Here is a 26,348-nt window from a genome sequence, read left to right on the forward strand (position 1 = left end):
CATTCAGTTAGAATCCCGAAGCACCCACTTACGAGACTTCAGACTATTCCAGCAGTGCTCAAATAGGGCTGCTCGCGTAGCCATTGGAAGCCACCCCGAACACGTCAGTGGGGCACGCCTTGGGCGCGGGCTGGAGTTCTAGAAGGTGCCGACAGGCGTGGGGGACACGCCGCTCCCCGGCAGCGGCTCACTGCTCACAGCGCCTCCTACCGGGACCCGCGGGACCTGCAGGAGGTCGGCGCGCAGGCGCAGCGGCGGTGGGACGCGCAAAGCCGCGACGCTGAACCAAAGGAACCCATCGATCAACCAACTAAATCCAGGAAATGGAACCGTCCTCCGTTCTCCTATAAGCTTCTGCAGAGGATGATCAAGGGGTCAACACTGAACAATTAGCAGCCAAGCGCTTGCCTGGGCGGTTTCAATGGTTCTCAGTGAACTAAGAACTGTTAGTATCCCCGTTGTACAGACAAGGAAACTGAGGCTCAGAGAGGTGCGGCGATTTGCCCAAGGTCACTCAGCTGATAACTAACAGAGCCAGACTCCAACACTTGATCACGTTACCATGCACATCACAAACCAAAATACTGGTGCAACTTAACACTAAGATTATTTCATGTTTCTAATTGCTTTACAAATAGTATTTATTTATTCATTCTTTCGTTTATTTTTGTGTGGCCCCACTGTGCAGTTTGTGGAATCTCAGTTCCTGACTAGAAATTGAACAGAGGCCCCGGACAGTGAGCGCTGGGAGTCCTAACCACTGGGCCGCCTGGGGATTCCCTACAAGTATTTAATGTAAGCCTCACAACCTGTGAGAATGGGCACTGGCGGGAGTCCCTTGGTACAGAAAAGGAAACGGAGGCTTTTTATGGAGAAGTGAGCTTCATTTCCTTGAGAATTTGAATCACAGTTCAGTGAGGTTTAACTAAATGCAGCAATGAGTAAAGAGTTTTTTGGTTTTTTTTTTTTTTTAATATACTTTATTTTTAGAGTCTTATTTATTTGGCCACACCACACGGCATGCAGACCTTACCCAACCAGGGATGCAAACGGTGCCCCCTGCAGTGGAAGCTTGGAGTCTTAACCACTGGACCACCAGGGAAGTCCCAAGAGTCAGTCTCTATCAAACTTTTGGGCTCACTCCGTCCACTGGCACCCAAACGGGCACGGCTCAGGGGAGATATGAAGTCAGATGAGAGCCCGAGGTGCCCCCAGACCTGGCAGGATCACCCTGACTGAGTCCTCTTGCCCCATCCCTGGGGTGTTCAGTCTCTTGATATGATAAATGCAGCTTTTGATGCCCACATCGGGCACTTGTGAAATGATGTGTACAAAGTACTTGTGTAGGGCCTGGTATACAGCTGGGGCTCAATGTGTGTTCCTTCCTCCCTGCCCCAGGCAGAAGTGAGTCCCACTCTGACAAGGATGACATGAGAAGGCATAGATGCACTGCTGACTTCATCCCTGGGGTCACAATCCCAAAGTGCTCCTGGGGCCAGACAGGTATCAGGAATAAAGAAGGCTGTCCTGGGAAAATTCTGACCTTCCACAGAGAAACTGCCTTCCTGGTGTCACTATATTATGTTGGAAACATGCAGAAAAACTTTTTTTTTTTTTTTTAATGTGGACCATTCTTAAAGCCCTTATTGAAAATCTGTTACAATATTGCTTGTTTTATGTTTTGGTTTTTTCCCCATGAGGTATGAGGGATCTTAGGATCGAACCTGCACTCCCTGCATTAGAGAGCGAGGTCTTAACCACTGGACTGCCAGGGAAGTCCCCAAAAGCTCTTTGTAAAATATATATATACACTCAGAATTTTTAAAATTTGTTGGCAGAATTTTATATTCAAAGGGAAAAATCCTAAAAAACAGTTGGAGCATAGAAAGATCAGTGGCATTCTTCCTATCAGCAATGTTAGGAAACATCATGAAATCAGAGACAGCAAAAAGCTTAGTTCAGACTTCTAACCCTTGGCCACATCAGAGGCAACCTTCCAAACTGGATATCCGACTGATTGTGCACAAGACCTCTGAAGGTGTTTCACAGTTTTCAGAGTCAAGCTCAAATTCCTCAGCGGCATGATCTCTCACATAGACATAGCCTGCTCTGGGTCAAGCCAAAAGGACATTACCTATGAACTGGAGTGTCCCCTCTTCCTCCTCTACTGGGATCCTCGCAACCCGAACTTTTCCATCGAGGTTCAGTGTGTGCCCCAATCTGTGGAGTCAGGTTCCCTCTGGGTGCTGGCCACTCTATATTACCTCTGCTGATTTTCTGGTCCATCTTGCCCACTAGACTGTATGTTATGCAGGAGCAGGAATGAGGTAAAATATTTTCCTCCACATTTAACCCTAGTACCAGAAAAAGCACCCGCCCATGATAAAGTGTAAATAACCAATGGTTACAGGGTTGGGGAGGCAACAGGGATTGGTGGAGACTGAGGCAAAGTGAAAGTATATCCACCCAATCGCCCCATCCGGCCAAGGGGGCAGTCATCTCTCACTTCCAGCCAGGCAGTTTGATTTCTCTAAGAAGCTAGAAATAAAGATTTTTCTGGGACATGTCAGTTTCTTAACGTGGCAGCCAGTTCTGTTTTTCAAAACCAGAAAATAGGACCCAGACTAAAAAGCAAGCCCTTGGCTGGTCCCCAGTTGCATCCTTTGATCCAGAAAGAACAAGGAAAAAAAAAAGAATCAAGAATCAAAACAGCACATCAATGTGATTCCAAAATAGAGATTTATTTATTAAGGATTATTTAGTTTCTGCATAAAAATCACCAATTGTTCCTCATTGGGTTTTTAAACATACATCAATTCTTTGTGGGTTGCTTTGGGCATCCCGACACTTTAAAAAGACAATTCTTTTCAGAGCCAGGAAGGACAGTAAGGCAGTAAGGCGTGTTCGTGGGTTCATCCTCTCCCCCTCAAAAGAATACACATGGTAGGTAGTTGCTTAGGTTGGAAAGGCTGTCCCTGAAGAAGGTAATTATGCAGAAGAATGCAAATACAGTCATCTATGGTCGATTATTTGTGCCTGATAGCTTTAAAATAAGCCTCCCCTTGGTCATCAAAGGCTTGCTGGTTGGTTTCAGCTATAAAAAACACTGTCTGGCAAAAGACAGTAAGAGAGGACTCTAATGACAGTGCTGGGAGGTTCGGCTGTGCAAACCACATGAGAACACACACCAGTTTGCTTTAAAAAGAAAAAAAGTCCCACAAGAGGGGCCCTGTATAATTTCAGATCAAACCCCCTCATGGTCCTTAAAATACTCAAAACATCAGTCAGCCAGCTCCTCAGAAAGACACGTGCCTATTTTCAAAGTGACGGATCTAACACCACTTCCCCCAGAGTCATGCTCCGAGTGGGGGCTGGAGGGGACCAAAAAACCCTAGGACTTGATTTATTAGAAATATTAATTGATTTTTACCACACTGAAATGAAGGCATAGTCAGTCTGTGCTGTCATGAAATTCAAAGGAGATTCGGAAGTATGATGGTTATTTATTGCTCCAGGAGGACAGATCCCAAACGTGACTTTTAAAAGACCAGGGCTGGCTCCCTGCAGACCCTGGCCTGACTCTAGGCTGCTCTGGGGGCGCGCCACGGGCAGGGGGCAGCTGGCCAGCGAGATTCACAGTGATTCGGGTTTGCCTGTTCCTGCAAGGGGTCTGCGGTCCGGGGGTGTGCCGTCCGGAGTACCCGCTGTGGAGCTGGCCTACACCTTGTAGTTGAGCTCGGCGTTCATCCTGGTGTACATCTCGTAGATGACGTCGATGGTGGCCGTGTAATTGACCAGGAAGAGGCGGATCTTCTCCAGGCATTCCTCCTCTGTCACATTCTGGCCCTTGGAGAGCGCTTTGAGGAAGTCGGACTTATAGGGGGCCGCGTACAGTGCTGCCTTAAGACGGGTGACAGGGGGTGGCACAGTTAGAGGAGGGGGAGCCCCAGCCACTGGTAAGGTTCTGGGAGGGAACGCCCCCAAGGTTTGCGCTGGGCAGGAGATCTGTGTTATTCATGGCATTGGACGGGAAAGGCCAAGGGAGGGGGGTTTGTGTGTGTGTCTCCTCCTACCAGGTGAGGGACAGCAGGAAGCTTTGGGGACAGCCAGACCTGGCTTCAAATTCCAGCTTGTACTGCTGACTAGTGGTGAGCCTTGAGCAAGTTACTTAGCCTCTCTGAGCCTCAGTTTCCTCATCTGTAAAATGGGGATAACAATGGTACCCACCCAACCGGGCTGCTCTTGTCAAGATCAAGGAGGTCATGCCAAGTGCTGAGCACAGAATCAGGCACACAGTAGGTGCTCTGCGAGGATGGGCCTCTTCCCTCCGGTGGGTTCCCTGCTCTGGAGAAGGTGAACAGCTTCCTCCTGAGACCCACTATCTGAGGGGCGGGGCGGGGAAAGGATGGCAGATCTGTGCTGTTCCTTTTTTGACCTTCAGGGGGCGACATTTCCCTCAATTTCAGGGCTTCCCCGACAACTTGAATAGCCCAGAGAACCAGAAATGCATACAATTTCCAAACCAGAAGGAAAACAATGCAACCGGATAAAAAGGCTTAGGCTACAAGTTTGAGAAGGTGAGGAAATTACAAATAATAACATCATCATTAAGAATCAAAATGGGGGGGTGGGAGGGAGGCAGGCTCAAGAGGGAGGGTATATATGTATACTTATAACTGATTTGGCTTCCCTGATAGCTCAGTTGGTAAAGAATCTGCCTGCAATGCAGGAGACCCCAGTTCAATTCCTGGGTCAGGAAGATCCCCTGGAGAAGGCTACCCACTCCAGTATTCTTGGGCTTTCCTTGTGGCTCAGCTGGTAAAGAATCCATCCGCAATGCAGGAGATCTGGGTTCGGTCCCTGGGTTGGGAGGGTCCCCTGGAGAAGGGAAAGGCTACCCACTCCAGTACTCTGGCCTGGAGAATTACATGGACTGTATAGTCCATGGGGTCGCAAAGAGTCCGTCACAATTGAACAACTTTCACTTTCATGTCTGATTCACCTTGTACAGCAGAAACGAACACACCATTGTAAAGCAATTATCCTCCAATTAAAAAAAAAAAAAAAGAATCAAAATAGAAATAGCTTCAACATGCCAAGCACTGTATACAGAATAATACATAGACTCGTCACAATGAGCCTGTGAGGCAGGGCCTATTTTACGTCTATTTGCAAGATAAGTATACTGAAGCTCACGAATCCCGGCTCAGGAATTTCTTACTGTGTGACCTCTAGCAAGATACTTAACGTCTCTGGGCATCAGTTGCCTCATTTGTGAAATGAAGGCAAGGACAGGGCCTCTCGTGAAACTGACCCTCCACGGGCAGCCTGCCTTGAGCAAGGCACCCAGGGCCCCCAATTATGGTGGTGGTCCTGAGACCTTCACAGGCGGCAAGGCTCTGTGGGCAGCAAGGGGGGGCAGGGCTCTTGCAGTCCGTGCCCCGGGTGGGTGCTGTCCCCAGCCTTGCCAGGGCGGATGGCTCACAGGTGCCATATTTCCTGCCTGGATTCAGCTGACGCCTGCCCCTGCCTGCCCATGGCCTGTACCACGCGGGACAGAGACCCGCCCTCAGAGCCCCATTCTCTCCACAGAGAGGATGGGCGGGCAGCGGGTGCTGTAGGAGAAAGGGGGGCCAGGGCAGTGTGCAGTGCACCCGTGGGCTCTCGACGCCTCTCCAGTGGGCTTCTCCCATAGCCGGGCTGGTGCCGAAGGCCTGTGGTCACCATCACCCCAACACAAGTCACCAAGAGCCTCATGAGCAGATGTCCCTTCAGCAGACACCCCCTGGGTGGGCACAGGGGCCCGTCCTCCCCTCCCCATTCCCCCCAGTGCCAGGGTCCCAGCTGGATCCAAGGGGCCAGTGAGGTCAGCCCACCGTCAACCTGAGGGCCTCGTCTCTGCCCTGGTTCTTCTCATGGTCTCCCAGTCCTGCCCCTCGTCAGAACAGCCACAAAGCACCTAGGAAAATGCCCACCGCGCAGCAAAGGCCCCTCATTGCACCAGCCTCACCCCAGAGAGACGGGGGAGAGCCCTTCCTGAGCTCGGGGTGGGCGGTGCAAACACAGACACGGGGCAGGGGGGCCACAGCGACGGAGCGTGGGGCGGAGGGCGAACCCCACAACCCAGGGGTCCCTCTGCGCCCGCGGGGCGGCTCACCTGGAAGATCTTCTGCACAATCCAGCCGTGGTACTTCTTGAGGGCCATCTCGTAGGCCTTGGTGGCGTTGACGCGGATGAGGTTCGGGTGGTTCTCGTCCCGCTCGCCATCGCAAATGCTCTGGAGGAAGACCTGGATGAAGCGCAGGCCTCTGCAGCGGGGAAGGAGAGGGTGCGTCAGGGCCCAGCACGCTCCCGCCGGCCTCGCCCACCCACTACACAGAGACCCGGATGGACCCTGACCCGGATGTACCTGAATAAAGCACTTCCCGTGACCTCGGAATACCAAAGCGGGCAGTCGCTCAGCTGTCATGTGTACACTTGCTTTCGTGTAACGTGACCCTCCCAGGGGATCACCTCACGTGTCCCAAGTACCTCGTCTATACCAGGCCTGGGGCTGACCCCGGCCATGGCCTCTGCTGGGCTGTGAAGTCTACAGAGGGCAGGGTCTAGGACGCGCTTTGCCCATTTCTATGGCCACGTGGCCATCCGTGCTTGAGGGACGAAGCCAGTCAACACAGGTTGAAGCCCCAGCTCTGGTCCTCAAAGGGCTCAGGGACCACTGACCAGGGACATGCTGAGAACAGGAGCGAGTCTGATCCTGCGGGCTCCCTGCTTCCATCCCTGCCTGTGCCATGGTCCGCATCCTCCAGTGGTCACTTGAGCCCTTCCTCTGGGGTAGGATGATGCTCCAAGAGCCAGGAGAAGGGTGTGGGTCATGGCAGGGCCACCAAGTTGAGAATCAGATCAGTGCCAGCCCTTTATTCCACATTATCTCACCTGTTCCCTTCAGTCCTTCCCGTGAGACGAGCTCAGCACAGCCCACTTCACAGAGGGGAATACAGAGGTACTCCAAAAGCCTCAGTCAAAGGCTGAGATATGAGTTCATATCTCAGTCTCATATCTTAGACAGTGAGAGCCTGTCTCACTCCCTAACTGGGCTCCTCTGCTCCCTCCCTGCAAGGGGGTGGGGATCAGTTTGGGGGGTTCTTGGGGCAGAAACACTGGGCCCAAGGACTGGAAGGATAAAATTCAGCTTTATCACCTGTGAGGTGAAGGAACTCCTCCATGCTTGGATCACAACTCTCAATCATTGGGGATCAGCCTGGAGTGTGAACCACGCTCAGGGTATAGTCCCAGACCCGCCCTGACTGGCCACCTCACCTCACCTGAGCCCCTGCTTCTCCCAGCCTTTATGATCCCCCCGCTGCCCAGAGCTGGGGTGAGTCTTTGTCAAGCCCCATTTTACCCTGTTGCTGATGAGTTTCATGCCCCTCCGTGGCTTCCCAGGACACCCGAGGAGGCTGGAATTCATCCTTGCCCAATCCCACCACATCCTTCCCTGCTCCCGCCTTGCATCCAGGGCCCCGGCTGGACCAGATCCTCCTGGAGGGGCAGATACTCTGCACCTCTCCTGCCCTCCCACCCCTGCAAGGCCTCTTCCTTCTGGGACCCTGCTGCTCAGTCTTGGAGATGCTAATTGGTAACCCTCCTCCAGGAAGCCCTCCCTGATTTTTCTCTGTTCCAGGCTCTGATATCCTGCTGTCATGACCCACCCAGCAGCCTGACCCCCTGCCTGGGCTGGACTGTGATACCCTAAGAGGGACCACGCCTCTCCAAGCAGCATCCCACACATCCAGCACCAGGCACAGCACACAGCAGGTGCTTATTATGTGCTTGACTTGTTGACATCCACCAGGATCTGCTCTCCCAGTCACCGGGCTCTGCCTATGTCTCCTCTGGACACAAACAACCTACTTCCTGACCTGAACATCACTCTCTGCCTGGCTCTTCCTGAGAAACCTACAGAACCTGCCAGTGGATGGACCCGGGGCATTCCTCATTCCAGGTGTGCGACTTTCCAGCTGATAGACAAGAGTAGGGCAGCTCAGCGTGGACAAGTCATAAAATAGGCCATAAGGGTGTTATTTACAGCCCACCTACGCCCTGATGCCCACACCAGCCACATCCTCCAGGGGAGCAGAACTCTTCCTGTTCCATTTCACCAAAGAAGTGCACAGAGAATGTGAGGGTTAGCTTCTGGAGATGGGGAGCCAGGGAAAGAGCGACTTTCCTGGCTCCTGACTCCAGGCCCCAGAGAAGGGGCACTGTTGGGAACATCCATGGGACAAAGAATAGGCCCCTGGCTTTGTAGCTGCTGCCAGGGACTGTGGAGTCTGCACAGCTGAGGGAATTCGGGAGCTGGCATGGAGCAGCGTGAGCTCAGCAAGCGAGCTGCCTGGCCTCTCTGAGCCTCAGTGGCTTCATCTGTAAGATGGAATGACTATACACTGTTCCAAGTATGTGCTACGAGGACAATACGTAACATGGTCACAAGCACTGTCAACTCTAGGGTGAGACTGAGTTCAAATCCCATATCGGGGTACCCTGCCCCCAGCCCACAGGTCAAATTTATGTGAATTAGAGTTCTTTTTCCTCTAGATGCTGTCGTTCTGTCAATAAGCTGCCATAATATACAAATCTGCCATGTGCGTGATGTGACTGACGGGCCGTAGACAGGACATCTTTGTGCAGTGCACAACCTGCACAACTGTAGAGCTCAGCCACTCTGTCCCAGCACTGTCCCTGTGCCCTGGGCCCATGAATTGGCCCCCAGAAGCCACCAGCAGCCTCCTCTAGGACATGAGGATACATGGGGATGATCATATCTAACTCACAGCACATAAAATATGATCAGGTTTCTAAAGAGCTTAGTACAGCGGCCGGAGTATCCGTGGGTTTGTTATGCCTCTGGTGAGACTGGAACCAGCAAGCAAGTGTCACCATCAGGCAGAACTTGGCCCCCAGGGTGCTTTTTCTCTGTCACTAAGTAGCACTGCACAAGAAGGGTGCCTACATGGAAGACGGAAGTGCCTGTTCACCCCGTCAGAGCAGACGCCCTGGGGCAGTGGCGGGGTTGGCTGTCCCTCCTCTGCAGGGCAGGTCCCCTGGCCCCCCCGGTCACACACACAGCCCGCCACCCAAGCCCATCACCTCTTCAGCCACATGAGTGCCAGCGTGGCCCCCGCTTTGGGCCACTCGGCCCCGTACATTTCCTTCTCCACCTCCAGGATGTTCTGCAGGGTCCGGAACTTGGTTGGGTTGGTGTCATAGACAGCTTTGATTTTCTGAAACACAGCACACACAGGGTTTCCCCCTGGGGAAGGCTGCCTCCATAGATGCCGCCCTGCCAGAGCCTCGCTCTCCTGCCCACGGGCACCAGGACCAGCAGTGGGGGCTGGTCGTGACAGTCATAATCCCAGGACCATCTGCATTCACTGGATGCACATGGCGCATTAGAGCCTTCTCTAATCCCCACGGCAACCCTGCCGTGCCTGCCATCGTCCCAATTTACAGATAAGGAAGCAGGCTCAGAGAGGCGAAGCGATGTGCTTGGGGTCACCCAGCGGTGCAGGTGGGAATGGGTTCCAGCCCTGACCAGACCCCGGAGTCCACGTTCTCCAACCACTGCTAACAGCACCTTGAACCGCAAGTATCTGAGGTTTTGCTTCTGTGGACAAACACAAGCAGGTCCTTAGGATTCAGAGATGTCTAACAGGAAGAAGGCTCCTGAGTCAGAGGCAGGAAGTTTGGATGTGAATCCCACCTCTGCCACTTCCTTGCTGTGAGTCCCTCAACAGCTCTGGGCCTCAGTTTCCCTGACTGTAAAATGGGGATAATGACAGCACCAGCCTCATGGTGGGTCCTTGCCGGGGGAGGGTCAGTGGTTGGGGGATGCCACTGGGAGCTCTAAGGATTGAGGAAGGGAAGGGCTGGGTCAGTGCAACTGTGGACCTTGAAGTTTACTTTTTGTTTGGTGGAGTGAATCCAAGTACCGGCCAGTTCCTTCTCAGGTCAACCCTCCAGACTGTGAATCATAGTTTGGCTGTGACTGGATGGCATGACTGCAAGGAGGACCAAGAACCTGGAGCCTTGAGTCAGAGGAGCTGGGGGCCAGGCCTGTTTTCCACGTCTCCTTCCGTTCTTTAGCCTGGGGAGCTTGCAGTGGGGAGCAGGGCAGTGGTAACCCGGGTGGGATTAGAGACCCCGATCTGGGTATCAGGGCTGCCAGGCCAAGTACATACGGTGATGTTGCCACTTATGTCCGCCTTGATGGGAGTAAACACTGGGGAGCCGAGGCAATCTGGGGACAAAACAAGAAGAGAGGTGTTAGAATCCCAACAGGGCTGATATTCAGGACCGCCATGGGACAGGAGGAAAGGTCACTCGATGTGTTTAAGGAAAGAACTGTTTGTAGGTATGAAAACGGTTCATGGCAAGTAAATTTGGAGTCCTGGGCTCCAAGTAAGACTGGTTTCTTACTGCAGGACTTGTCAGAGCCTTTAAAATACAACCAGATTCTCTAAGGGGCAAATGCTTTTGTCCACAGCACCCTCTCATCCTAGGATAAAAAGTTCTATACCTGCACCATCTAATATGGGCCACATGTGACTGCTGAGCACTTCAAGTGTGGTGTGATCAAGGCACTCAATTTGTAATTTTATTAACTTTCATTCATTTAAATGTAATAGCCACATGTGGCCAGTGGCTACCATATTGGACAGTACAGCATCTCACAAAACTAACACTCTGAGAAACTATCTTGGCCGACAAGGCAGATGGCCGCTAACAAACCAGCTGGCCAGGAAGCAGCTCAAGGAATCTTAGTCCGTGGGAAAAGACAGGCCAGATTTATGAGAGATAACCTTCTCATTCACCAGCTTCTAAGGCAGAAGTGAGCTGGCGACCCAGAGGCCCCATGGTCCTGAGACTCTGCGTAGGAGCCTAGGAGAAGCCACCAGCAGGGGGACCCCCGTCACTTAACAGAGCTTCATGAACCGGGGCTGCACCCCTGCTCTGCAGACACTGGCAGTCGGGGCTTGGGAGTGTCCCTTCTGCTCCCCGAGCCTCAGTTTTCCCACCTCGCAAGTGGGCCAACAGAAGCAGTTGGAGCTGCTACGAGGATGACTTGAAACCACCCACTTCCGAGACACATACTTTGTTCATCTCTGACATCCAAATGCTCTCTCTCGGAGGCAGTGTTCCTTTCTTGGTGGTTCACGAAACAACAGAGCACCTTAAAATAGGTGGCTCCTTGGAGTTGATGAAATGTGGACCAAGAAATTGGCAGTGCCTGGAACTCAGGGCTCCCTGGGAAATATGAGCAGCCTATGGCCTGTTTCTCCTCCTTTCCCGCCTCTGTGACCCCTCCAGCAGGCCGTCACAGGGACCAGAGACAGCCCACGGGTCAGAGCTCCCTGCTGAGGGCTGGGCATGGAGGGAACAGACAGGGAAGGGCGGCTCTCTTCTGAGCAGACTCAACAAGGACTTCAGCCTCAGAGCCTGAATTCAGCTGTGCTTCCCCGCCACCTCTGAGCATCCTCGATACACAGCCCAGGGGACAAAGACACCTGAGCAGGCCACAAGTGGGGACCAAAACCCCTGGCGGGGAAACAGCCCCCGCCCGCGTCCCCCTGTCCGCAGGCCAGGCAGGGGCTTCGGGCGCGCACCAGCTGGCTGCGCAGGGGCAGAGGACTGGAGGAGGGCCACCTGTGGGCTGAATTCCACCCAAGGTGACCTGGCACACCTGGCCAGCCATCTGGAACATTCTAACCGCAGCTGTTAAGAGAGGTGCATTTAGGAAACAGCACTGGACGTTATACATGAAAAAGCCCCAAGCCCCATAGAGAGGAGGTCAGGTAGGAATCCAGACAGACTGGGTTTGAATCCAGGTGAGCAAGTCTCCTGCCTGGGCTCCGTGCACATGGTAAATGGGGCAGCATGTGTACCTGCTAAGCCACTTTGGTCGTGTCCGACTCTTTGCAACCCTATGGACTGTAGCCTACCAGGGGTTCTTCAGGCAAGAATACTGGGGTGGGCTGCCATGCCCTCCTGCAGGGGCCCTTCCTGACCCAGGGATGGAGCCTGCGTCTCTTACGTCCCCTGCACTGGCAGGCAGGCTCTTCACCACCAGTGCCGCCTGTACTTATCCCACAGGGTTGTGGTGGGGATTGAAATCCACTCACTGAACACATTTAGCAGAGTGCCCGGGGCGGCAACCCTCAGTAAATGAACTCTGACCGTCTTTATGGCTTTGTGACGCGACTAGGGCTAGGCTCCACGCTCCAGCAAACGTCAGCCAGGCTTGGAAACCACCAGGTCCCCCAGGACCTCCGCTGAGTGGGAGCACAGGGCCTGCGCCCCCGGTCACGTCTACTCTCCTGATTCCCAACTGAGGCCCCCTGGGGCCCGGGCAGCCGCCTCGCCCAACTGCAGGCTCCCGGGTACAAGAGCCTCAGCCTGAACGGAAAAACCCTCCTCTCAGCTTGCCAGCCTCTCTCCCACCCCTGTGGGGTCACGTCTCCCTTCCCGGGTGGCTGCAGGAGCTGCTCTGAGGTGCCAGGCGGGGGTGCAGGCATCCTGTCTCACCAGATCCTCCCAAGGGCATTAATGAGGTAATGAGTCCACCCACCCTTTCATCCTCCCTGATGTATTGCTGACCTCATCCTGCGAGGCCAACCTGGGAAGCCTGAGCAGTTTGCCAGTCCTGCCCTGTGTCCTCCACCGGGACAGTTACCACGACTCCCCCGAAGCATGACGATGCTCAGTAATAATGCAGAGAGCTCCCTATGGTCCAGTGGCTAGGACTCTGTGCTTTCACTGCCCAGGGCGCGGGTTCAATCCCTGGTCAGGGAACAAAGATCCCACATGCCAAGCGGAGTGGCCAAAAAATAAAAGAAACCTCCTTAAGGAAAGAAAAAAAATGCAAGACTCTCCACCACTAGTGACCTTCCCTCTTGACTTGCAGCCAAGGGTCGCCAATTCCGAGTCTCACGGGGGCCAGGCAGGTGCCATGCATAGGCTTTGCAGGGACTGGCAAAACCCTTCTAAAGGCATGACCATGGTTTCACCTCATCTTTCAAAAATATATGCTGTCCAAAGACATGAGGCGGGTTGACAGATGGACAGAGAGGTGGACAGACAGGTACAGTCAGATATTAATGGTAGAATCTAGATGGCAGGTATGTGAATAGTTGCTGTAAAATTCTTCCAATTTCGTTATATGTTTGAAATTTTTCATATAAAATACTGGAAGAGAATGTCAGGCTTTTTTTTTCTCCTGCTTATAAAACTCGGACTTCTTCCTTCCACTTTTTCTCCAAGTTCACTGCATTGCTACTGTCCCTGTGGTTCCACGTGTAAATCTGTTTTCTGTCCACCTCCCCCTGAGCTCTGAGAGGGCGGAGACCAGGTGGGCTTTGTCCCCGGCTCTGCTCCCCACTCCCATACCTGGCATGAAGCTGGACCCCAGAAAGGGGCATGAACGAGGCGGCAGATGGGGGGAAACGGGAATCTAGAGGCACCCCTACCAGGTTCTTTTTCTAGCCACATTCCTGTAGGGCAGACTGACCCAACGCACGGGTCTGAGGACTCACACGACCACGATGGCAGAGGCTATGGGAAGGGGCTTGGCCTCGGTTTCCCCGTCTGCAAAGGCACCGTCCCTGTGTGGCTGCTGTGATGGGGGAGTGGGGGGTGGCAGAGGCATTGTGCACGCCAAGTCAGGGCTCAGAGCCTGACCGTGATTTGATTACCACTGCGGCCTGATTTTTGAGTAACGCCATCCCGCGTGGAGGTGCAGAACCAGGGTTTGGTGATCATCAGCCCCCTGTGGGTGGCTTACCAGCTTCTTGCAGTGACTCAGGTCAGTCAACAGGCATTTTAGAGATGCAGAGAGTAACATTCGGCTTCCCTGGCTCTGGAAATGGCTTCTGTGTGGTTCTGAGTGTTCCCCCCCACCCCACCCCCAGATGGCGGGGAGAAAGGCTTTCTGTCTCACCTTCTCCCGACAGCACGCCACATGGGGCCCGAGGCCGTCGTGATCGGCAGGAGCCGGCCCCAAGGCAGCTGTTCTCACAGGTCATGGCCACCGTGCAGAGACCAGGCTTCTGCTCAACGTGGGGTGGGATGTGGGGCCTGGATGGGCTTCTGGAGCCGGGAAGGGAGCAGAAGGAGAGAGGGGCGAGGTGGGGCTGGGAGATGGCCCCTGGGAGAGGCGGGTGGTGTGTACACATAGAAGCACACACAGCAGATGGGTTGGCAGTGTCTGGACCGCCTGTGATCAGAGGAGGAGCAGGGTAGAGCTACACAGCCTCGGTCCTGAGTTCAGATCTCAGCTCTGGCGTCACTCTGGACAAGTGACTTAACTGCTCTGGGCTCAGGCCCCTCCCTTCCCAGAGCCCCGCGTCGCTGGGCAAACAGGAGGCACTCCAGGTGAAGCCGGCCTCCACACGCCTTGTGGACGGCTCTGGGCTTCTGTTTGCTTTGGCTCAGCCTGACGCCACCAGGCCCTGAAGAGCCACGTGACTGGTGCGGGGTCACCCGGTGAGAGTCAGGCACTCACACACAATTCCAGACCCAAGGCTGGTACCACCATCCCCTCTAGCCTTTCTTTCTAGAACGTTTCCATCCGTGTGTGTGTGTGTGTGTGTGAGCTCGGCAAAAGTGAGAGGTCTCTGACCGGAAAACCGAAAATGATTTTGACCCCTGAGCACACAGTGGCCTAAGAGCTGAAACTCACGCTGGCCCCTGCTCTGGACACGATGCGTTTCTTGTCAGGTTACCCAGTTTTACCTTTCATACAGAATACAGTCCTGCCTCAAAATTACCTTTCTAGTTTTACCTGTTTTGCAGTTATCCCAAACTTGTTTTTCATTATTGTCAGCCAATGGGCTCTTTAGAATGGCACCCGGAACCTGCCAGAAGGGAGGGAGGGGGCTTGGTTGGCTTTCTACTTTATCGTCTCACATCCAGAGTAAAAAAGAAGTCATCTCAAAAACAAAAGAAAAATCAAGTACGATCCCACTAAATGGTCATGGATTCTAAACACAGTCAAGCCTTGGTCACCTGGAACACATGGCAAATGGCCCCTTCTGTTTAGACTTTTCCTAAGCGTGCCACTCAACCCAAAAGGCATAACGAAAAGGCCAATAAGTCTGATTACAAACCCAAAAACCTTCTATATGGGATGGGGTGGGCATGGGAGGAAATCCCATCACCAATCAAAGCCAAACAGCAAACTGCTTAGGAGAGGGGGTGACCCATGTAACAAATATCATAGACCAAAGACTATTATCCCTAATATGTAAAGAGCTCTAAGAAATTAATAAGAAATAACCTCCTTATAGAAAAATGGACAATTAAAAGACATTTAATCTCAATAGTGAAAAAAAAAAGCAGTGAATTATTTTCCATCTACCAAATTTGATGAACGCACCGACTTTCTCTCTAGTTCAGCCATCCTGGATGGAACTTATCCAAAACCGACTTTCTCTCTAGTTCAGCCATCCTAGATGGAACTTATCCAAACGTAAGTCAAACATCCCTGCGTTTGTACAGTAAGCCATCTGCCGTGTACTAAACAGGGCCATCATCAAAAATAGGAATTATGATAAAGGTGTGACCCAGTGATATCACAGGGCCCCTCAACTGTTCCCTAAACGGGTCTACATGGTATGTTTCCAGGGTTTTAGGACAGCATTATGTAGTTGTTTTTGCCTGTGTCCTGCGGCGTGTGAGATCTTAGTTCCCTGACCACGGATGGGACCCATGCCCGCTGCAGTGGCAGTGGGGTCCTAGCCACAGGACTGCCAGGGAAGTCCCCAGCTTTGTGTGGTTTTTTAAAAATTCCTCTTGCTTTCTCGGCAGTGCTTTGATTCTGCGAGATCCTGGGAGAGCAAACAGCCAACTCTGTCAGCATCACAGACAAAATAAGAGGAAGCAGACACCCAGCAACATTCTGTGACCTCTGTGACAGTTCTGCCCAGGTCTCTGCCGTAGTACAGACGGTTGAGGTTGTCCGGAGAGCAGAACCCCCCAAAGCCCAGCAGTCCCCATATGCCGCACAGAATCACATTCATTTCCTGTTTTTCTGGCCTCCGTGTAGTGGGAAAGCACCTGCTGTTATGCTCCAAGCAAGCCCCCAGCACGTATTTGGAAATTTCCACCCAAGCTGCCCCCTCTACGCCTGCCTCTCCAGGCAACCATCTCTTCCAGTAGGTGATGCTCCCAACACTGGGCCACAAGGTGACCGAATCGCCCCCACCCTCTCATTTCATCTCAGGAATAATTTTCACTCAAGAACAAAAGGCATTCTGCTTTTAAAACGCACACCTTCACTTTCAGCCTGTGTGGTTCAGTGTGGGAAATCTGGGCCCAACCTGTAAATATTCATTTGAAAAAGGAAGACAAAGTCAGGATGCTAGGGGCCTGGTTTGGGGAGGTTCTATTTCAAATTCAATTTTTTTTTTTCAATAGCTGGATAGTAAGGTTTCGCTGTTAATCACATGGGGCAGATTAACTTTACAGATCCTAGGTTACAAGGATCATAATGGGAGGCACTCAAATTACAGTTGATGGAAATGAATCATTTATTAATCTGATGGTATGTGGGGTGTGCATGTGTGATGGCTCAGTCTGCAATTAGGACTATTTTGAAGCATAAGAGCCCAAGAATGCCCACCTTTCAAAAACTAGTTCCCACTCTAAATTCTACCTAAGAGGAAAGAATGCCAAATGGTACTTTTAAAAATCACCCTGGGACTTCCCTGGTGGTCCAATGGCTAAGACTCTGTGCTCCCAATACAGAGGGCCCAGGTTCGACCCTTGGTCAGAGAACTAGATCCTGCATGCTGCAACTAAGACTGAGTGCAACCAAATAAATTAAAGAAATTTCAAAGTAATTTTTAAAATTAAAAAAATAAAAATAAATAAAAATCACCCCCATGACATGCCAACTCTCTTTATCCACAATTGTCCCCTTTGGCAAAAACCAGCCAGCAATTGGGAATGCAAATGGGAAAATGAGTTGTCTTACTTGCTGTGTGGCCTGGGAAAAATAGTTAGCCTCTCTGAGCTGCAGCTTCCACATTTGTAAAATGAGGTTAATAATAGACCCCATCTCATAGAGCTGTTGCAAGGCTTAAATGGGGTTGTAGAAATAAAGGGGTTAGCATAATCTCTGGCTCAATTTTTTTTAAATCATTCTTTATGATTATAATAATTATTATCATACGTTACAGCATCATTCTTTAGGAACGAATGATTCCAATAATTAAGATGTCAAAAAAGGGAATTCCCTAGTGGTCCAGTGGTTGGGATTCTGTGCTTTCACTGCTGAGGGCCTGGGTTCAATCCCTAGCTGGGGAACTAAGATCCCACAGGCATGACAAAAAAGAAGAGAGAGGGAGAGAGAGAAAGAGATGAAGGCAGGGAGCAGGGAGAGGTAGAGAAAGGTGTGGATATGGGTAAAATCAGCAGGAACTTTCCAGTTATAAACTAAGGACCATGCACTCCTGACCCTTACAGTCTGAGATCTCAGCAGGGAGAGGTGAAAGGAAGGTGGCGAAACAGCAGTGCAGAAAATGAATCATTTCTTAGCCAGAGGAAGTGAGCTGGCCACAGAACTGCAGACAGAAAGAAGAGGTTTTATAGGACCCTGGGGAGCGCTGATCCATTGTAAGGACTTGTAAAGGCTCAGATACAGTTAACACAATAACAATTTGGAAAAAAAAAAAAAGCCCTGATATGAGTAACATGGTAAGAATGTAACACAAGCAGTTAACATCCATACAGGCCCTTTTAAAACTGAAACAATGCAACCTAAGACTAGAACTCAACATTGCCATTTTAATAAGCTCATTGAAATAAGCACACAGTCAATGCCAGATGGGAACGTCCAGCATTTCCCCTCCCCGAAAACAGCTCAAAAAGGTCCTTTCTGCTCTGAAAGACTTGTTTGCAGGGCTGGCCCCCTACAAAGCCCTTCCTCGTTGTGTGACTTGGTCACATCCCTTTACCACTCTGAACCTTGGTCTCCTCTTCTGTAAAGTGGTGCCCATTCCTCCTAATTCATAAGGTCGTGAGGAGGAGGAATGGAAATGAGAGATCGGCTTATTCAATGCTGAAGCACATGGAAGTCACTCAAAACACGGGTTACGCTAGCTCTGAGGTCAGGCATTATACCTTACAAAGCTGCTGTCATGCATTCTTTCCATTCCCTTTCAAGTTACCCATTGGCTGGGCACCGATGCTCTGCCAGGCACGTTGCTGGGGCCTGGGACACAATTCACAATGGGGCATTGTTCCTGCAACTAGCCCTATGCAGCGGATACCCCACAGATGAAGAATGAGGTGGGGGCTGGACGAGCTCGCAGGGGACAGAGCGAACATCTGGGTCTTTTCCCTCCGGCTTCTCCATCTTCTTCCCTCCAGGAGCAGAGGCCAGACCTCCATCCCTGACCTCAGGGCCAGACTTTTCTGAACCCAGAAGATCAAGACGATCTCCTTATCACTAGAAGAACAAAGGTGGTGGACATCACTGGTCCATGCTCTGTGCTGGCCTTTGGATGTTATAAATGAGAGTTGTTCTAGCAGCCAGGCCGCTCAGCTGGCCCCTAGCCCTGGCAGCTGGTCACCAAGAGCCCGAGGCAGCTTCTTTTTGCAAGAACCTTGTTGCCCAAGGGCAGTGTTCTCAGGCTTTCGGAGGCTGTCTGCCCCACCTGTGCAAAAAGGTGGAGAGATTCTTGCATTGGATGCCAACATCATTTGGGGGAGGCCACCTCCACTGGCCCCCCTGGGAGGCCTAGCTTCCCCCTTTTACAGTCGGGGCTGCAGGTTCAGAGAGGGGAAGCTCCTGGGTGAGGACACACAGCTGGACACCGTGGAACTGGCATTCAAGCTCAGGTTGGCTTTGCTTGATACCAATTTCCATCTATCTAGAGACTCCAATTCAGGGACTTCAATAAACCAACAATAAATAACTTCAATAAGCAACAATAAACCCGGGTTCAAAGCAACTTCTCTCTAAGCCTCCCAAGCAGCCAACAGACGAACAGGTTAACACAACGGGGCCAGCGGCAGCCCTCTGCTCAGGTGTTGCCAGGTTCTAATCTGGGCCAGGTGAGCTCACGAGTGGGTCTCACCAACACACAGGAGATGCTTCTCAAAGTTAATAAGACCTCACTCCCTACTTGCAAAGGCACCTCCAATGGATGAGAGGAGCTGGCAGGCTGGTTCAGTTCAAAGTTGCAAAACCGGGGTTGGGATGAGTGGGGGAAGTGGGGGAGTGGGAGGGAGGTCCGAGGGAGAGGATGTGTCCACACACACAGCCAATTCACTTCGTTGTACAGCAGAAACTAACACAACATCATAAAGCAACTATGCTGTGGTTCAGTGGCTCAGTTACGGCTGACTCTTTTGCAGCTCTCTGGACGCTACCAGGCTCCTCTGTCCATGGCATTTCTCAGGCAAGAACTACTGGAGTGGAGTGGGTTGCCATTTCCTTCTCCCGGGTCTTCCTGATCCAGGGATGGGACCTGTGTCTCCTGCATTGCAGGCAGATTCCTTACCACTGAGCCACCTGGGAAGCAACTATTCCTCAATAAAATTTTTTTTAAAAAAAAATTGCAAAACCCATTGCCATAAGTGACTTTAGTGTAAGTGGAACCCATCCAGGTGAAAGGAAGGTGATGGGCCGGAGAGAAGTGGTACCCCAGGCAGTGAGACTCTGATGCAGGTATAGAGCCAGAAGCAAGTGATATCACGGTACCATCTCTGGGGCTGCAAGCCATTCAGAAAGGCTACAGCATGGATTTCAAGGTGGGGTAATAGGGAGCCACTGAAGCTTCTAGACAGAGAGTGACAAAACTAAATGACAACTAGGTCTCTCCCTTCGCCTCTCTCCCCCTCCATTCCCCACCCTTCAATTGCTAATGCTCTGGAACAGTTGTGTAATCCACCGTAAAAGCTGAGAGAGAAGGGCCTCACAGAAGTCAACTGCAAACTGATCAGAGGTGAGATCCAATTACTGGGTCAAGGTGGAGAAAGAAGACGGACAAAGGGTTGTTGACCTCTAGGTGGACACAGCAAAACCTATCCGGCTTGGGAGACTCAGACCAGAGATATGGAAGAACGAGCCCAGGGTACAGGTGCCCTGAACCACATATGACCTGCAGCCCAAAAGAATCAGCATTCATCAAGCCCAACCAATTCTGCCCTAAACCACACCCAATGAAGCATTAAGAAATGTGATTGCGCTAAACACATGTAAAGCCTTCACCTGCTTCGACCCAGTAACTTCCCTTCAAAAAGTTAGAAATAACCAAAGAAGTATGCAAAGAAATAAACATAAGAATGTTCACTGTAGCATGGTTTACTAGAGAAAAATAAAAGAAACAATGTAAATATCCAACATCAGGGGGTTGGTTAAATAGTTTATGGCTACATTCAAACAACAAAATTCTAAGTAGCTCTGAAAAATGATGGTTGACATGGAAAGCTGGTTATGCTATATGGGTGGGTTAAGAAAAAAAAAAAGCAGTTTATCCTTTTCCCCTTAAAGACAGATAAAGAGACAAATGGGTCTGAAAGGAAAATAGTCTGAAATGTCACCACTGATTTCTCTTAAAAAAAAAAAAACAAAACAAAACAGGACTTTCCTGATGGTTGGGTGGTTTCCTGGTGGTCCAGTGGATAAGAATCCCGTGGCTCAGCTGGTAAAGAATCTGCCTGCAATGCAGGAGACCTGGGCTCGATCCCTGGGTTGGGAAGATCCCCTGGAGGAGGGCATGGCAACCCACCCCAGTATTCTGGCCTGCAGAATTCCAGGGACCATATAGTCCATGGGGTCGCAAAGAGTTGAACACAACTGAGTGACTTTGACTATATATTGAATTCAGAAAATGCAGATTCAATCCCTGGTCCTGGAACTAAAGTCCCCTAGGCCGAGAAGCACACATGCCCAATGCAGCCAAATAAATAAAGGAGCACACTAAGCACACATGCCCAATGCAGCCAAATAAATAAAGGTTTTTTAAAAAAATAACAACAAAAAATTCCGCCTCAAAAAGCCATGAAAGGATTAAGTGAACTCATCTACATAGACTACTTAGCACGGAATAAAGCTCAATAAAAAATGGCAGGGAGATTTTTAATTTATCATTTCTTCTTCCTCAATTTTTCCTCCGAGAAACAGATCTTCCTTGAAGAAATAAATACTTTTTAAAAACACTGCTCTTAGCCCTCTGCTCTATTCACATCAAGAGGGGAAGCTCTCAACTGGGGGTGACTCTGTCTCTCTGCAGGTATTTTTAGTTGTCACACTTGGGGAGATGGGATGCTGCTGGCATCTGGCAGAGAGAGGCCAGGGATGCCACTGAACATCTTACAAAGCACCCACAGCACCCCCACTCCAAAGAATGGCCTGGTCCCAAATGTCAGCAGTGTCACGGTGGAGAAACCCTGCTTTGGAAGGAACTGCCACAATGCCACTCAGACTTCTTGAGTTCAGACTTCAGGCCTGCTCCATGCCAGAGACACACACAGCACCCAGATCACAGATCACCCAAGGGACCAGACATTCCCAAGACCCGGACAAAGCCCATGTGTCAGAGCAGATGGGCCGATCTCCACTGACCCCCGCATGCCAGGGGAAAGCCACTGGTGGGAGCATCCTCCCCAAACTTCAACCCTCGGGAGGAACCCTCTCCCGAGAAAACCTTAATGCTTCAGAACAGATCATCACATTTTTCAAACAGTGCTAAGAATTATCCTCTGTGGGCTGACCCACTGAGGCTTCTGTATAAATGGCGGCCCTGTCAACAGATGTGACGGCCCACGGCACCCAGTTCGCAGCAAACACAAGGGTCTTTTGAGATCGGGGAAGGGGGGAGGGGACGTTCTCCTACCCAGGCACCAGCTCCCCGCAGGCTCCAGCCACCACCATCCCCTTTCCTGTAAAACTGGTCCGACACTCGCATCAAGTGAAGGTGCCCCTGGACACAGAATGACGGACAACCTTGCTGAAGGTGCAGGAGGAAAAGGCCACAGAGCTTACCTCGGGGGTTTCTCCGCCTTGAGAGACAGCTAACCTTTGGGGCTGGCTCAGTTCTTTGTGGCTGGGGACTGTGCTGTGCCCTGGAGGGTGTTTACCAACATGCCTGACTTCCAGCTGCCAGTACCACCTCCCTGTGCCCCTCCCCCCCCAGGGTTCGACAACCAAAAATGTCTCCAGATACTGCCTGTTGTCCCCTGAGGGGGTGAAACTGTTCTGAGTTGAGAAGGACTAGCTTAAACAGCACCCCACTCCTGTACTCTTGCCTGGAAAATCCCATGGATGGAGGAGCCTGGTGGGCTGCAGACCATGGGGTCGCTGCGAGTTGGACACGCCTGAGCAACTTCACTTTCACTTTTCCCTTTCATGCATTGGAGAAGGAAATGGCAACCCACTCCGGTGTTCTTGCTTGGAGAATCCCAGGGACGGGGGAGCCTGGTGGGCTGCCGTCTATGGGGTCGCACAGAGTCGGACATGACTGAAGCGACTTAGCACCACAGCTTAAACAGATTCTGAATGCTTCTTCAGGGCAAATGTTTGTAGAACTAAAAGAGGAGGGAAAAACCCATCACAAAAACCAACAGCTCCTCAATGCTAAACTCAGACAGTTCCCAAGCTCCTGCCTGGAGATTTAGCATTATCTCAACATGGAGATACCGATATTAAGAATATTCCGTACATTTAAGTGCTGACTGAGCACCTACTGTGCACCAGGCATTGTTCTGGGGATGCAACAGGGATGCGACAGTAGATGTGAAAGACCCAGGTCTGAGAATGGTACAAACCAGCCAATGGCACTCACTCAAACACTCATTAGTCAATCATCTACGCTATGAAGGAACCAAAACTGAACTCAGGAACTTGTATAACAACCACGCCCCCAATAGCTAAGATGTGTTTGGCATTTAAAGGCCTTGGAAACTTATCACTCCACCTATTTAGTCCTTGCCGCTAGCCTCAGAGATCAGCATGCCCATTTCACAGATGGGGATGCTGAGGCTCAAAGGGTGGAGGAAGATAACAGGGATGTGACTTCACGTAGCCACAACCACCCCAGAGCCCACGGCACTGTAGAGACTACTGCCCACTGGGAGCCCTGATCACCCTCCGGGGCAAAGGGCGTGACCACCCTGGGTGCCACCATCCCTTTAGTCCAAGTGAGTGTCAGGCTCTATCAGTCTGCAGGTCTCTGCTGGACTCTGCCCTGGGGACTGGTCTCTCCAGCAAGGCCACCAAGTAAACCAGCAGGGCAGGGTTTCGGGGAAAGCCCACATGAAGAGGAGAGAGCAGAGCTCAGGTTGCATTCTTCACTGGAGACCAGCAAGGCAAAGAGCAGGGCCCTAGTCTTCTGTTTCCCATTTTCCATCCAGGGTGTGGGCTGGGTTGGAGGACGGGAGAAACCCTAGGGCCGCCTCCGGTGTTCCTGCGACCTCCCAGGGCATGACAAATGGGGGGAGGGGGCTTTTTCTTTTGGACTCCACCCCAAGCACCCAGTGTCTGATGTCACCCCACAAAGCAGGTCCCCTGGTCCCGACCCCTGCTCCAAACAGAAGGGAAAGTTTAGGTGGTTCTCGCCAGGAAGGGGGCCCGAGAGTTTTGCGACTCCATCTCCAAAAACTCCCTCCTCACTTTGCCAGGCTTTCTGCCCCTGGAGTGGGGGTAGGGGGTGGGGGTCTTGGATTTGGAATTCTGAGGAAAAGAAGGGTTCACACCGTCCCACGAGGGAGAGAATGGAAGAATTTACAGAAAAGAGGGGGTTTATCAAATGAGGGGTTCATTTTAAAGGGAGAGAATTGGGAGCCATTCAGAAGGGGAAGAACAGGAGGATGGGGTGAGGCATAAAAGACCTGGGCGGTGGGGGATGGTGGGACGCTTTGGGGGAGACGGAGGACTGCAGAACTGGGGATCTGGTAGAGTAGGGGTGTTTGTCGGGAGATGGACGTTTGGGGCGCACAAGCGGGTGGAAAACCGCAGGCATCTGACGAATGAAGTGTCTGGGGAGACGGAGGATTTGGGAATGTCCGGGAAGAGATGAGGATATGACATGTTCTGGGGACAGAGGATCTGGGGTGCCTGCAGAAAAAGGGGATCTTTGGTGCCTGGGGAAGTAGGATTTGGGGTGTCCACGGAAGGGCTGGTTTGGGGATGTTTGGGAGAAGGAGGAAGCGGGTGCATCTGGGAGCTCCCTGGGGCAGGGCTCCCGGCCAGTTCCCCCTTTCTCCCCGGCTCACCGAAGAAGGGCGGCAGGTGGGACACCGCCTCCAGGAAGGGCCCCGTCTCGATCTGCTTGTCGGCAGGCAGGGGCCTCAGCAGGTGCTCCGCCAGCAGCGCCATTTCGGGGTCGAGGCCCGCGGTGATGCCCCAGCCGGCGCCGCGGGCGTCCACGCCGCCCCCCGGGCCGCCGCCGTCAGCGCCGGGGCCGTCACTGCCGCCCTCCGCAGCCTCCCGGGACGCCAGCCTCGCCACTTCCGCCCGCGCTGCGCCCGCGTAGCCGAGCGCTCAGCGCCGCCCGCAGGCCGAGCGCCTAAACTGCTTGCCGCGCCGCCCCGCCCCCGCCCGCCCGCGCCCAATCCGCGCCCGCCGCCGCGCCTGCCCGCCCAATCCTCGCCCACGGCCCTGGGCCTCCGCCCCGCCATTGGTCGGGGGGCGGGGCCAGCCCGCCCGGCGCGGAAGCGCGCCGACTCCAACACCCAGGTACGCCCAGGTGAGCCGCTCCCAGGTGACCCTTCCCCACGTGTTTCCTGCCACCCCCGGCGTGGCACCCCGCAACCAGGCGAGCTGGCTCAGGCCGCGTCCTCGCCTGATGGACAAGGTCACAATTCACAACCCATCCACCAGCCCAGGTTACGGCCCAATCCTGCCAGCATCCTTCAGGACATTTGCCCACAAAGAGCGGCTAAGCTTTAACAGTCCCAAGAGACTTTTTGGACACTGTTGTGATCAAAGTTCTCTTTGGCTACAACCAGTGGGGATCCTTGATTCTTCTTTAGTGATCTTCTGCCTGTTGGACACTGGCCCATCACAAGTTAACTCAGCTATACCTAACTGGGACTCTTGTCACCTGAAATCTGGGGTCCAGGCTGACCTGTACAGTCTGATATTACCTGATGGACTCAGCCCAGTTTACAATCCAACTCAGTCACCACCTGACTGGTGCCTGTTTCCTTAAACCTGACTTCACCCCCAATAGCCCAGGGTACATGCTTGCCGCAACCTGGAGCACAATTCATCTCAGTCACAACCCACCTTGATGCTTGTATCCTAAAATCTAGCACATAGCTGTTGAGAGCTTCTCACTCATTCTCAGAATAAACAATTCACTATGCTTCCACCATGCACCATGCACCATGCACTGTGCTAGGCATTAAGGATACAGTGATGAACAGTACAGCAAAATTCTAGCTCCTGTGGGGCTCACATTCCAGTTGAGGAGACAAGATAATACATTGTAATTACAATGCAATATATAAGTAAATAAGACAAATTCAAATGCTAAGTGTAATGAAGAAACAAAATAAGGCAGAGTGACAGGGATGACTGAGGATGTGCTTGTGATAGGATGTAGGGAGTGAGGGGCAGTAAGTACCTATGAAGTGGTGGTGACATTTGATCCAGGGCCTGAAGAAGAAGTAGGAGACAGCCAGAGTGGCTGGGACACATGCAAAAGCTTTACGATGACAAAAAGTTTGGTGTGTGCAAGCAACCAGGGGAGGGAATGGGAGTGAAGTGAGTGAGAAGATGAGGCAGAGAAATGAGGATAGGAATTGAGCTCAGGGAGGTGAGCAGGGGCTTGTTGGGTTAAGTAGAGAGTGGTATAAAGTTTGGATTTTAAGCTAAGAACAATGAGAACTCACCGGTGTCAGTAAAAATAATTGCCAAACTTTATTAAATATTTTCAATGTAATCTTGCAAGGGGCAAATGAGAAAAGAGGCTGTTCTAAACCCATGTACAGTCAGGAAATGAAAGGATCTGGGGGAAAAAAGATTATCGTCATGTCTTACTCATGACCCAAACCCTGACATGTTCCATCAAGTCAGATCACCCACGAATAGAAGCCCAAGTTGTCAACCTTGGCTTGTTCCCACCCCACCCAACCTCACCCCCCTCAGGCATCCTAAGATACCATCTCCTTGAAGCCTCCCTCACCAGCCCGCCCAGAACTTGGACCCAGAATCCCCACCCATATTTTAGACACAGCCCTGCCATTAATTCAACAGAGAGATCACAGCCTACATGGGGACCGCCAGCCTCAGATGACACCCAATTTCTCAACTTGCTCCATCTCAGCCAAACCACCGG

At 51.9% G+C, this 26,348-nt stretch overlaps 1 protein-coding gene across 1 annotated transcript; it reads right to left on the reverse strand.

The window, feature by feature from the left end:
- Positions 1-2,720: 2,720 nt before the first annotated feature.
- LOC122693770 (glycolipid transfer protein) lies at positions 2,721-24,540 on the reverse strand. Its single transcript, XM_043901573.1, has 5 exons — positions 24,280-24,540; positions 10,242-10,300; positions 9,151-9,284; positions 6,158-6,308; positions 2,721-3,900 (listed from the first exon to the last, which is right to left on the reverse strand). The coding sequence occupies exons 1-5, from the start codon at positions 24,380-24,382 to the stop codon at positions 3,718-3,720; spliced, it is 630 nt and encodes a 209-aa protein (XP_043757508.1). The 5' UTR covers positions 24,383-24,540; the 3' UTR covers positions 2,721-3,717.
- Positions 24,541-26,348: the final 1,808 nt, after the last annotated feature.

Source organism: Cervus elaphus, chromosome 5 (genome assembly GCF_910594005.1).
Source record: "Cervus elaphus chromosome 5, mCerEla1.1, whole genome shotgun sequence".
Classification (NCBI taxonomy): domain Eukaryota; kingdom Metazoa; phylum Chordata; class Mammalia; order Artiodactyla; family Cervidae; genus Cervus; species Cervus elaphus.